This window comes from Bufo gargarizans, chromosome 10 (assembly GCF_014858855.1).
Source record: "Bufo gargarizans isolate SCDJY-AF-19 chromosome 10, ASM1485885v1, whole genome shotgun sequence".
Classification (NCBI taxonomy): domain Eukaryota; kingdom Metazoa; phylum Chordata; class Amphibia; order Anura; family Bufonidae; genus Bufo; species Bufo gargarizans.
The window spans coordinates 42857193-42871731 of record NC_058089.1 but is presented as its reverse complement, the minus strand read 5'-3'; the positions used below and the strand labels follow the sequence as shown (position 1 = coordinate 42871731).

Genomic DNA, 14539 nt, shown 5'->3' with positions numbered 1-14539 from the left:
CTAAATCCATACCGGTCACCCAGCGCCTAAATACTAGGCCTCAAATTTATATCCAGCTAAATCTGTCCCTAGTGCTGTAGCTGGGCGAGTTATTTAGTGTCCGTTCAAGCACATTTCTTGTTCTGGGTTGAAATACAATTCCCAATTTAGCAATTTCATAATTTAGTGGTTTCTGCTATATCAGAGCTATTTGAAATCTATCCCTAAAAGGGTATATAATATTCAAGGTGCACATTGGGTCATTCAGAATAACTTCACACACACCCGCTACTGTGTATTTCCAAGTCTAATTCTGGCACTAAACCCATACCTGTCACCCAGCGCCTAAATACTAGGCCTCAAATTTATATCCCGCTAAATCTGTCCTTAGTGCTGTAGCTGGGCGAGTTATTTAGTGTCCGTTCAAGCACATTTCTTGTTCTGGGTTGAAATACAATTCCCAATTTAGCAATTTCATAATTTAGTGGTTTCTGCTATATCAGAGCTATTTGAAATCTATCCCTAAAAGGGTATATAATATTCAAGGTGCACATTGGGTCATTCAGAATAACTTCACACACACCCGCTACTGTGTATTTCCAAGTCTAATTCTGGCACTAAACCCATACCTGTCACCCAGCGCCTAAATACTAGGCCTCAAATTTATATCCCGCTAAATCTGTCCTTAGTGCTGTAGCTGGGCGAGTTATTTAGTGTCCGTTCAAGCACATTTCTTGTTCTGGGTTGAAATACAATTCCCAATTTAGCAATTTCATAATTTAGTGGTTTCTGCTATATCAGAGCTATTTGAAATCTATCCCTAAAAGGGTATATAATATTCAAGGTGCACATTGGGTCATTCAGAATAACTTCACACACACCCGCTACTGTGTATTTCCAAGTCTAATTCTGGCACTAAACCCATACCTGTCACCCAGCGCCTAAATACTAGGCCTCAAATTTATATCCCGCTAAATCTGTCCTTAGTGCTGTAGCTGGGCGAGTTATTTAGTGTCCGTTCAAGCACATTTCTTGTTCTGGGTTGAAATACAATTCCCAATTTAGCAATTTCATAATTTAGTGGTTTCTGCTATATCAGAGCTATTTGAAATCTATCCCTAAAAGGGTATATAATATTCAAGGTGCACATTGGGTCATTCAGAATAACTTCACACACACCCGCTACTGTGTATTTCCAAGTCTAATTCTGGCACTAAACCCATACCTGTCACCCAGCGCCTAAATACTAGGCCTCAAATTTATATCCTGCTAAATCTGTCCTTAGTGCTGTAGCTGGGCGAGTTATTTAGTGTCCGTTCAAGCACATTTCTTGTTCTGGGTTGAAATACAATTCCCAATTTAGCAATTTCATAATTTAGTGGTTTCTGCTATATCAGAGCTATTTGAAATCTATCCCTAAAAGGGTATATAATATTCAAGGTGCACATTGGGTCATTCAGAATAACTTCACACACACCCGCTACTGTGTATTTCCAAGTCTAATTCTGGCACTAAACCCATACCTGTCACCCAGCGCCTAAATACTAGGCCTCAAATTTATATCCCGCTAAATCTGTCCTTAGTGCTGTAGCTGGGCGAGTTATTTAGTGTCCGTTCAAGCACATTTCTTGTTCTGGGTTGAAATACAATTCCCAATTTAGCAATTTCATAATTTAGTGGTTTCTGCTATATCAGAGCTATTTGAAATCTATCCCTAAAAGGGTATATAATATTCAAGGTGCACATAGGGTCATTCAGAATAACTTCACACACACGCTTCTGTGCATTTCCAAGTCTAATTCTGTCACTAAATCCATACCGGTCACCCAGCGCCTAAATACTAGGCCTCAAATTTATATCCAGCTAAATCTGTCCCTAGTGCTGTAGCTGGGCGAGTTATTTAGTGTCCGTTCAAGCACATTTCTTGTTCTGGGTTGAAATACAATTCCCAATTTAGCAATTTCATAATTTAGTGGTTTCTGCTATATCAGAGCTATTTGAAATCTATCCCTAAAAGGGTATATAATATTCAAGGTGCACATAGGGTCATTCAGAATAACTTCACACACCCGCTACTGTGCATTTCCAAATCTAATTCTGTCACTAAACCCATACCTGTCACCCAGCGCCTAAATACTAGGCCTCAAATTTATATCCCGCTAAATCTCTCGTTACCGCTGTCCTGTTGTGGCTGGGAAAGTTATTTAGTGTCCGTCAAAGCACATTTTTTGTTCTGGGTTGAAATACAATTCCCAATTTAGCAATTTCATAATTTAGTGGTTTCTGCTATATCAGAGCTATTTGAAATCTATCCCTAAAAGGGTAGATCATATTGAAGGTGCACATAGGGTCATTCAGAATAACTTCACACACACGCTTCTGTGCATTTCCAAGTCTAATTCTGTCACTAAATCCATACCGGTCACCCAGCGCCTAAATACTAGGCCTCAAATTTATATCCCGCTGAATTTGAATACAATACATTGGGCCAAATAATATATTTGTTGTTGTGGTGAACCATAACAATGAGAAAAACATCTAGTAAGGGACGCGGACGTGGACATGGTCGTGGTGGTGTTAGTGGACCCTCTGGTGCTGGGAGAGGACGTGGCCGTTCTGCCACATCCACACGTCCTAGTGTACCAACTACCTCAGGTCCCAGTAGCCGCCAGAATTTACAGCGATATATGGTGGGGCCCAATGCCGTTCTAAGGATGGTAAGGCCTGAGCAGGTACAGGCATTAGTCAATTGGGTGGCCGACAGTGGATCCAGCACGTTCACATTATCTCCCACCCAGTCTTCTGCAGAAAGCGCACAGATGGCGCCTGAAAACCAACCCCATCAGTCTGTCACATCACCCCCATGCATACCAGGGAAACTGTCTCAGCCTCAAGTTATGCAGCAGTCTCTTATGCTGTTTGAAGACTCCGCTGGCAGGGTTTCCCAAGGGCATCCACCTAGCCCTTCCCCAGCGGTGAAAGACATAGAATGCACTGACGCACAACCACTTATGTTTCCTGATGATGAGGACATGGGAATACCACCTCAGCATGTCTCTGATGATGACGAAACACAGGTGCCAACTGCTGCGTCTTTCTGCAGTGTGCAGACTGAACAGGAGGTCAGGGATCAAGACTGGGTGGAAGACGATGCAGGGGACGATGAGGTCCTAGACCCCACATGGAATGAAGGTCGTGCCACTGACTTTCACAGTTCGGAGGAAGAGGCAGTGGTGAGACCGAGCCAACAGCGTAGCAAAAGAGGGAGCAGTGGGCAAAAGCAGAACACCCGCCGCCAAGAGACTCCGCCTGCTACTGACCGCCGCCATCTGGGACCGAGCACCCCAAAGGCAGCTTCAAGGAGTTCCCTGGCATGGCACTTCTTCAAACAATGTGCTGACGACAAGACCCGAGTGGTTTGCACGCTGTGCCATCAGAGCCTGAAGCGAGGCATTAACGTTCTGAACCTGAGCACAACCTGCATGACCAGGCACCTGCATGCAAAGCATGAACTGCAGTGGAGTAAACACCTTAAAACCAAGGAAGTCACTCAGGCTCCCCCTGCTACCTCTTCTGCTGCTGCCGCCTCGGCCTATTCTGCTGCTGCCGCCTCGGCCTCTTCCTCCGCCTCTGGAGGAACGTTGGCACCTGCCGCCCAGCAAACAGGGGATGTACCACCAACACCACCACCACCACCTCCGTCACCAAGCGTCTCAACCATGTCACACGCCAGCGTTCAGCTCTCCATCTCACAAACATTTGATAGAAAGCGTAAATTCCCACCTAGCCACCCTCGATCCCTGGCCCTGAATGCCAGCATTTCTAAACTACCGGCCTATAAAATGCTGTCATTTAGGCTGGTGGACACAGACAGCTTCAAACAGCTCATGTCGCTTGCTGTCCCACAGTATGTTGTTCCCAGCCGGCACTACTTCTCCAAGAGAGCCGTGCCTTCCCTGCACAACCAAGTATCCGATAAAATCAAGTGTGCACTGCGCAACGCCATCTGTGGCAAGGTCCACCTAACCACAGATACGTGGACCAGTAAGCACGGCCAGGGACGCTATATCTCCCTAACTGCACACTGGGTAAATGTAGTGGCAGCTGGGCCCCAGGCGGAGAGCTGTTTGGCGCACGTCCTTCCGCCGCCAAGGATCGCAGGGCAACATTCTTTGCCTCCTGTTGCCACCTCCTCCTTCTCGGCTTCCTCCTCCTCTTCTTCCACCTGCTCATCCAGTCAGCCACACACCTTCACCACCAACTTCAGCACAGCCCGGGGTAAACGTCAGCAGGCCATTCTGAAACTCATATGTTTGGGGGACAGGCCCCACACCGCACAGGAGTTGTGGCGGGGTATAGAACAACAGACCGACGAGTGGTTGCTGCCGGTGAGCCTCAAGCCCGGCCTGGTGGTGTGTGATAATGGGCGAAATCTCGTTGCAGCTCTGGGACTAGCCAATTTGACGCACATCCCTTGCTTGGCGCATGTGCTGAATTTGGTGGTGCAGAAGTTCATTCACAACTACCCCGACATGTCAGAGCTGCTGCATAAAGTGCGGGCCGTCTGTTCGCGCTTCCGGCGTTCACATCCTGCTGCTGCTCGCCTGTCTGCGCTACAGCGTAACTTCGGCCTTCCCGCTCACCGCCTCATATGCGACGTGCCCACCAGGTGGAACTCCACCTTGCACATGCTGGACAGACTGTGCGAGCAGCAGCAGGCCATAGTGGAGTTTCAGCTGCAGCACGCACGGGTCAGTCGCACTACAGAACAGCACCACTTCACCACCAATGACTGGGCCTCCATGCGAGACCTGTGTGCCCTGTTGCGCTGTTTCGAGTACTCCACCAACATGGCCAGTGGCGATGACACCGTTATCAGCGTTACAATACCACTTCTATGTCTCCTTGAGAAAACACTTAGGGCGATGATGGAAGAGGAGGTGGCCCAGGAGGAGGAGGAGGAGGAGGAGGAAGAGGGGTCATTTTTAGCACTTTCAGGCCAGTCTCTTCGAAGTGACTCAGAGGGAGGTTTTTGGCAACAGCAGAGGCCAGGTACAAATGTGGCCAGCCAGGGCCCACTACTGGAGGACGAGGAGGACGAGGATGAGGAGGAGGTGGAGGAGGATGAGGATGAAGCATGGTCACAGCGGGGTGGCACCCAACGCAGCTCGGGTCCATCACTGGTGCGTGGCTGGGGGGAAAGGCAGGACGATGACGATACGCCTCCCACAGAGGACAGCTTGTCCTTATCCCTGGGCAGCCTGGCACACATGAGCGACTACATGCTGCAGTGCCTGCGCAACGACAGCAGAGTTGCCCACATTTTAACCTGTGCGGACTACTGGGTTGCCACCCTGCTGGATCCACGCTACAAAGACAATGTGCCCACCTTACTTCCTGCACTGGAGCGTGATAGGAAGATGCGCGAGTACAAGCGCACGTTGGTAGACGCGCTACTGAGAGCATTCCCAAATGTCACAGGGGAACAAGTGGAAGCCCAAGGCCAAGGCAGAGGAGGAGCAAGAGGTCGCCAAGGCAGCTGTGTCACGGCCAGCTCCTCTGAGGGCAGGGTTAGCATGGCAGAGATGTGGAAAACTTTTGTCAACACGCCACAGCTAACTGCACCACCACCTGATACGCAACGTGTTAGCAGGAGGCAACATTTCACTAACATGGTGGAACAGTACGTGTGCACACCCCTCCACGTACTGACTGATGGTTCGGCCCCATTCAACTTCTGGGTCTCTAAATTGTCCACGTGGCCAGAGCTAGCCTTTTATGCCTTGGAGGTGCTGGCCTGCCCGGCAGCCAGCGTTTTGTCTGAACGTGTATTCAGCACGGCAGGGGGCGTCATTACAGACAAACGCAGCCGCCTGTCTACAGCCAATGTGGACAAGCTGACGTTCATAAAAATGAACCAGGCATGGATCCCACAGGACCTGTCCGTCCCTTGTCCAGATTAGACATTAACTACCTCCCCATAACCATATATTATTGGACTCCAGGGCACTTCCTCATTCAATCCTATTTTTATTTTCATTTTACCATTATATTGCGATGCTACCCAAAGTTGAATGAACCTCTCCTCTGCCTGTGTGCTAGGCCTAAATATATGCCAATGGACTGTTGCAGTGGTGGCTGACATGAAGCCTGATTCTCTGCTATGACATGCAGACTAATTCTCTGCTGACATGAAGCCAGATTGTCTGTTACGGGACCTCTCTCCTCTGCCTGGGTGCTGGGCCTAAATTTATGACAATGGACTGTTGCAGTGGTGGCTGACGTGAAGCCTCATTCTCTGCTATGACATGCAGACTGATTCTCTGCTGACATGAAGCCAGATTGTCTGTTACGGGACCTCTCTCCTCTGCCTGTGTGCTAGGCCTAAATATATGCCAATGGACTGTTGCAGTGGTGGCTGACGTGAAGCCTGATTCTCTGCTATGACATGCAGACTGATTCTCTGCTGACATGAAGCCAGATCCTCTGTTACGGGACCTCTCTCCTCTGCCTGTGTGTGTGCTGGGCCTAAATATATGCCAATGGACTGTTGCAGTGGTGGCTGACGTGAAGCCTCATTCTCTGCTATGACATGCAGACTGATTCTCTGCTGACATGAAGCCAGATTCTCTGTTACGGGACCTCTCTCCTCTGCCTGTGTGTGTGCTGGGCCTAAATATATGCCAATGGACTGTTGCAGTGGTGGCTGACGTGAAGCCTCATTCTCTGCTATGACATGCAGACTAATTCTCTGCTGACATGAAGACAGATTCTCTGTTACGGGACCTCCCTCCTCTGCCTGGGTGCTGGGCCTAAATATATGCCAATGGACTGTTGCAGTGGTGGCTGACGTGAAGCCTCATTCTCTGCTATGACATGCAGACTAATTCTCTGCTGACATGAAGACAGATTCTCTGTTACGGGACCTCTCTCCTCTGCCTGTGTGCTAGGCCTAAATATATGCCAATGGACTGTTGCAGTGGTGGCTGACGTGAAGCCTGATTCTCTGCTATGACATGCAGACTGATTCTCTGCTGACATGAAGCCAGATCCTCTGTTACGGGACCTCTCTCCTCTGCCTGTGTGTGTGCTGGGCCTAAATATATGCCAATGGACTGTTGCAGTGGTGGCTGACGTGAAGCCTCATTCTCTGCTATGACATGCAGACTGATTCTCTGCTGACATGAAGCCAGATTCTCTGTTACGGGACCTCTCTCCTCTGCCTGTGTGTGTGCTGGGCCTAAATATATGCCAATGGACTGTTGCAGTGGTGGCTGACGTGAAGCCTCATTCTCTGCTATGACATGCAGACTAATTCTCTGCTGACATGAAGACAGATTCTCTGTTACGGGACCTCCCTCCTCTGCCTGGGTGCTGGGCCTAAATATATGCCAATGGACTGTTGCAGTGGTGGCTGACGTGAAGCCTCATTCTCTGCTATGACATGCAGACTAATTCTCTGCTGACATGAAGACAGATTCTCTGTTACGGGACCTCTCTCCTCTGCCTGGGTGCCGGGGCCTAAATATCTGAGAATGGACTGTTCCAGTGGTGGGTGACGGGAAGCCAGATTCTCTGCTATGGAACCTCTCTCCAATTGATTTTGGTTAATTTTTATTTATTTAATTTTTAATTTAATTCATTTCCCTATCCACATTTGTTTGCAGGGGATTTACCTACATGTTGCTGCCTTTTGCAGCCCTCTAGCTCTTTCCTGGGCTGTTTTACAGCCTTTTTAGTGCCGAAAAGTTCGGGTCCCCATTGACTTCAATGGGGTTCGGGTTCGGGACGAAGTTCGGATCGGGTTCGGATCCCGAACCCGAACATTTCCGGGATGTTCGGCCGAACTTCTCGAACCCGAACATCCAGGTGTTCGCTCAACTCTAATGACCACCTAATTGTATTATAATTCGCGGGTAGGGCTAATATTTTTATAGTATATAGATTCTAGTGTATTATACTGTGCCCTGTATTTCCCAGTAGAAAATGATCCTTGGCAAACACAGTCCTGATCCCTGACCACCAGGATCAGGTAGCGCTTTGTCAGTACATGGCGGCCTCCCCTCTCTGCCACGCTGCTCCGCTGTGTACTTGTGCCTATTCTGACACTTGGGCTGGGTTCACATCCTATTTTTGCCATCCATCTAATGCATACCAAACTGTATGAGTTAGCAGATGCCTCAGACTGATGCCGTATAGTGGCGTCCGTTCACCATTCAATTCCATGGTAGAAAAAAAAAATACGTTAAAGTAACCATTTTTTTAAGGATACAAAAACGTGGAGTGCTGCACATTTGTATACATCAAACCAATAGGAAATAATAATTTGCTAGGCTCCAGCAGGGCACATTTTTGAGAGTTTCCCTTTTAAGGATCATGAAAATAGACCCTGATTAAAATACATGTTTTTTGTAGGAATTTTTGGCAATGATCCCCCTCTGGAATATAACTGTCTATGTTGTGGGACTATTTGTGTACTTCTAGTAAGTGTTTGCTGGCTGCAAATATGACCTGAAGGTTTTTCAGGTTCACCTGACATTAAAGAGAATGTGGCCCGCTGCGAACGCACGGTTCACGAACATTTGATCGCAAATGCGAGTTTGCGAATTGTCCCAGCCGATGTTTGTCCATCACTAATATATAGTATAAGGTATAATATTTTTCTAGAAAATCAGAAAACTCTTCCCAGCAGACTGAATGGTAAAGCAGCCTAAGCTTGTGAGGAATGTATTTGTGCATATCTTGATAGACTTGCCAATCGGTTGGCTGGAGAAGCTGAGTGTCCGTTCCTGTATGCCCTGTATTAGCTTCCATAGGTTGGTTTTTAGTTAGATGAACATGTTCTATTAAGGATCACCCACAGGATCCCAATGGATTGCAACGGAACCAGCTAAGTTAAAGGGGTTGCCGGGTTCACAGCTGAATCCGGACATACCCATATTTTCACCCAGGCAACCCCCCTGATGTTAGCATCGGAGCATCTCATCTCATGCTCCGATGCGCTCCCTTGCCTTGCGCTAGATCACGCAGGGCAAGGGCTATTTGTTTACAATAACACACTGCCAGGGGGAGGCTTCCATCTGGCATTGTGTTCGGTGACTAAAGCCCGCCCGTCAGTGCCAGTGACGTCACCGGGCTTCCTGGCAGCCCTATGGAGAGACCGGTTCGTCACCAGAACTCCTGAAAATGCCTTTGTCCTGCGCGATTTAGCGCAGGGCAAAAGAGAGCATTGGAGCATGAACTGCTCCGATGCTCAAGTCAGGGGTGCTGCCTGGGTGAAAATGGAGGTATGTCCGGGTTTAGCTCTGAACCCGGACAACGCCTTTAAGGGCCGCTGGTATCTGTTGTTAGCTCAGACATGTTCATGGGAAGAACTGTGCTGCATGCTGTGCTGTTCTTACCACCAATCATTACAGAAGTGCCAGCAGTGTGAACATACATGGTTGAAAAAAGAGCATAAAGTTCAAGTTGTTATGTACCGTTGACCAGAGGAAGACATTAAACACCATGGGGTATATTACATTTGCCTTTTATTAAGGGAGAAGATTTACAACTTTTCCTCTTGAAAACTTTCAACAACTTTATCCATTACAACTTCCTATGACAGAGTTCCCTAGTGTGACTGCTCTTACAGCGGAGATGGAAGTCTTCTTTCCTTTCCTAGAGATAAATAGACCCCTGTCCATATAACATAGTAACATACTAACACAGTTTATAAGGCTGAAAGACATCTGTCCATCCAGTTCTGACTGTTATCCTGCAAGGTGATCCAGAGGAAGGCAAAAAACTGTGAGGTAGAAGCCAATTTTACTCACTTTGGGGAAAGGACTATCCTGAGGCTCAAAAGGTGCAGGAGTAATGTGGAAATAAATGTATTTCTTTGTGTATGGAATAGGGCATGGACTGTTTATCCCGAATGTGAGCATGTTGGTGGGTATGATATGTCCCATAGAATAAAGCTGTAATTCTGTAACGATCGCTCCAGGACTCTGATGATTATAGTCATTCCTCTCTGTCACCCAGCATAGGCAGCAGCATGCAAGATATCATCATCTGGACCCGCATGAAGTGACTTGTTGCGCTGTAGACCTTTTTGGTATCTCTTTACGGCTTAGCTCTTTTATGTCACAGTGATGTCACTGATGATCACAAAAATTCTGAAACTGCCGCTATGGCCTGTCGATGGCGTGTGTCGTATGCTGATATGTTTTGTACAAAGTACGTTTCTGCAGACAGTCTGGCTACTGTGATCAGATTATATCTGTAATAGGGGAAAATACTTAGCTGTTTATAGAGGAAAGGGTAGCAGAAGCGACGGAGAGCCTGTGGGGGAAGGTGAGAGTGGAGGGAGGCATAGAGGCTCAAAGAGAAACTATAGAACGTATTGGAAAAGTGAGGACTGGGGCTCCCACCCTCCAGAGACATACTGATCGGGAACTCAGATTGTGAGCTCCACTGGGGACAGCGAGTGATGCTAATGACTGTAAATCAGGGCGGAATATGTCAGCTCTATATAAGTGAGAAAAATAATACATTGTGTATGATGTTTGATGAGTACATGTTATATGTGTGATGATTGCACTATATACTGTATACACATATACATGTGATGAGTGCATTGTGTATAATGTGTGATGACTGCATTGTGTATGTGTGATGATTGCGCTATATACTGTATATACTGTATACACATATACATGTGATGAGTGCATTGTGTATAATACATGTGATGAGTGCATTGTGTATAATACATGTGATGAGTGCATTGTGTATAATGTGTGATGACTGCATTGTGTATAATGTGTGATGACTGCATTGTGTATAATGTGTGATGACTGCATTGTGTATAATGTGTGATGACTGCATTGTGTATAATGTGTGATGACTGCATTGTGTATAATGTGTGATGACTGCATTGTGGGTAATATGCTGCACCTAGGGTTTATAGACCTTTATTAAAATCACATTTTCTTCTGTTTTCAGCTTTCAGTATCTCCGACTCCACAGACCCTGAAATTAGAAGGTATTATGTGCATGGTTATGTATTCTGTACTTCTGCTACTACTCATCCTAAACCTAGTCGTATATGTAAGGCTCCCTTCAAATGTCCCTATCTTTGCATTCATATCACAGCACCCCATTCAATTACAGAGGATCTTGCAGATAGATGTCCACAACAGGGAGTTAAAATGCTTTTAGTTTGAGGGTATGTCCACATGATTCAAGTGAATGAGTCCACAATCCAGAAGGTCCGATGCGGAATGCAGGCACGGAACCCCCACGAAAGCACTACGGAGTGCTTCCATGGGGTTTCTGTCCGTTGTATTATCCATGTGACTGCTTTACGTTGACATACTAGATTTTCTATACACAATCCAGTGATGATTATACAGTATATAGCTAACCACACGACCACCCCCACCTCAGCTCTGCCGAGCATGATTGCCCAACATCTGCTGTCAGGGAAGGATCAGGACACCATCTTACACATCAGATGTCCAGCTGGGGACCCAAATTCAGGCAGATGCGGCCAACGTTCATCTAATGTATATCACCATGTGGATGTCATATTTGTCTAAAATGTGAATACCCCTGAAATGTTTAGAGGAAGAAATGCAGAATCTCTTGGGCTTCTTGCACATGGCAAAGCCATCATGTGAAAAAAGAGGGGCAGCTTGTGCTTCTTTACAGCAGGAGCCGGAGCAGAGGATGGGAGTGGTAGTGGCTCTGGCTGTTGCAGTCAATCACAGTGGTTTTCCTCACATTGCTCCCTAGGACCATGCAGTGAAAGGACGGCACACCCTGATTCTGGGGCTCTGGCCTGACGGTATTTGTTGTCCGTAACGTTAAGTGTTTGGATGGATGCAAGGCAGGGCGCGTAGACTGCATTGGCCAGCATATGGAGTAGGAGTCACAAAACCAGGCCAGTGGCAGAACAATATAGTCTCTCTTTACTTTAGTGCTAAATAGGAGTTGTAGTCATCAAGTGATCAACTATTCACAGGAATCTACTTGTTTTTCCCTATTCTGTGGGTAGGGGATAACTTGATGTAGTCGGAATACCCCTTTAAGTCAATGGACAGCCCAGAATATGATATTTCAGGATATAAAACATTGTAACTTACCAGATGTAATCGGGGGCAGGGAAACCATTGTTCACCCTGCTTACACTTATCTGCCATTGTAGAATACACACATATCTGTCACAGTAACACACACTGCTGTCACTTTAACACTTTCAGTTATCTGGCTTGGGAAATTCATAGCCATCTGTCAGCCTAATGATGATGAAACGCCCCTGTCACACACTGTTATCATCTGCAGATGTTAGGTTGTAAAAAAAAAAAAAACTTTTGGGTACTTTTCTGAGTTTTTCCCAGTTAAGTCAAAATGATGACCCAAGCATTTCCTGTCATTCCCTGAATTAATAGCGTTCATAGAAATGCGTAGATTCTTGGCAGTGTCCCATTGCAGAGCAGTTCCCACCTATGTCAGTACATAGATTTCAATGCTTGCTCTTTTACATGAACTAAGCCAGATGTCGAGCAACGGTCACATTGCACAATGGACTCTAGTCCATATTCCAGGTAAATTAGGGTAAACTGAAATCCAAGTTTTGTTCTCGGGCAGATAAGCCCATGCCTTCTTCCCTCTCACTATTCAAGATACACGCACTCCCAGATAAACCCAGAATGCATGTATCTACAGGGGTAAGAAGGGATACCTGTCAGTTGTTCGTCCTGACAGCTATCTAATGTGTATGGCCCACTTTAAGGCCCCTATACACATTAGATTATTAGCCAGCCAGGTCACTAGCTAGTGTCTATGGGGGCCTCCTGATCCTCGCCCCCCCCCCCCCCCCCCAACAGAATTTAAACGCCAGCTTCCTTTTGTTCTGATACTAGAGCTGTCTGACAGCAGATTTCTTCTTTGTTGCCATTGAAAACACATGCATGCCTGGCCCAACCAAGCCTGTATGGGGGAGTCAGGAGAGGCAGCTCTCAGCCTTAGCCCTTTTCTTGCTTGCATTGTAATTGATTAATGTAACACATTTTCAGATACTATTAGGTTAAAGTAAATGTCCATTTTTTTTCTTGATCTAAATAGGTTCAACATTATGCTCTTAATACATTCCTAATTTTGTATGTCTTTATATTGGCTGGATATTTACATAGGCAATAAATACCATTTATTCTGCCTGCAGCCACCACTAGGGGGAGCTTCCATCCTACTGTTACACATTGAACTATGTAACAAAGCACTATGCAGCAGACGCCCTTTGGCAGTACAGAGAATGCTCTGCTTTTAATCTATGCTATATTTTAAAGCAAAATGTATAAAATATAAATAAATAATTATTATGAAATTAATAATCCTAGAAATAACATGGTGTTAAAAGGTGGACATTCACTATAGGCATACTAAACACATTTCTATGTATTACTCTCTTTGTAGAGCCAAGTATGCAAGTTACTGGCTAATGGGGGATCAGTGGTGAACTTCATACAATACCTCATGTGTACGGCCAGCTTTAGTTTAGACCATTTTATCTGTGTGTAAACACTCTTTCTTCTATAGTCCTCTACACATACCCTGAAAAGCCTCATAACTAGAGCTGGATTATCTCTGGTATATAATAAGACAATGTGATGTGTGTTTTGCAGGCCAGGCCTGGATGGATATATTTAACAGGAGTAAGTGCCAGCCTCGATGGGTCCTTCTTAATCTGCTCAATGAGTTTCCACAGTTTTCAGACTTTCTCTTCAAGCCGCCATGTGTGTCAGTCCAGCGCTGTGCGGGGTGCTGCCTGGACGAAGCTCAAAGCTGCTTCCCCATACAGGCACATATCATCAAAATGCAGGTGATTGATATACTAATTCCTCTATTGTACGAGAATGAATAAGTAGAAAGAATTCATATTGGAATGAATCAAAATCCCAATGAATTATTAGACAGATTTCATGCTGGTTTAATCAAAATAGTATCTGTGATCGAAACATATTATCATGTAAGTGTTCTTAGGCTACTTTCACATTTGCGTTTTACTTTTCCGATGTTGAGATCCGACAGAGGATCTCAATACCGGAGAAAAACTCTTCCATTTTGTCCCCATTTATTGTCAATGGGGACAAAACTGAACTAAACATAAAGGAGTGCACCAGAATGCGTTCCGTTCCGTTTGGTTAAGTTCCCATGCCGGACAGAAAAATGCGGCAAGCAGCGGTTATATGTCCGGCATGGGATGCGTGGCATGACACACAATGTATGTCAATGGTCCTGGATCCGTTTTCTCGGACACAATAGAAAACGGATCTGTCCTCCGTTGACTTTCAGTGGTGTTCATGACGGAGCCGTCTTGTCTATGTTAAAGATAATACAACCGGATCCGTTCATAACGGATGCACCCGGATGTATTATCACGATGGAAGCATTTCTGCTGATCAGGCAAAAACGCTGGTGTGAAAGTAGCCTTAGGCAGCAACATAATAGACACATATTATGACGACTTAACTGGTGTACTTTATGCAAATATTTTGAGCCTAAATAATAGCGTACGCCG

General features: G+C 46.0%; 1 protein-coding gene across 3 annotated transcripts in view; it reads left to right on the top strand.

Moving 5' to 3' along the window:
- LOC122920535 (snake venom vascular endothelial growth factor toxin ICPP-like) overlaps positions 1 to 14539 on the top strand; it is an 88360-nt gene that overhangs the window by 16879 nt on the left and 56942 nt on the right. For all 3 annotated transcript variants that reach the window (XM_044270116.1, XM_044270114.1, XM_044270115.1), the window contains exons 3-4: positions 10963 to 11002; positions 13644 to 13840. In XM_044270116.1, coding sequence (XP_044126051.1) covers positions 10963 to 11002; positions 13644 to 13840 — 237 coding nt within the window. The remainder of the gene's footprint in view (positions 1 to 10962; positions 11003 to 13643; positions 13841 to 14539) is intronic.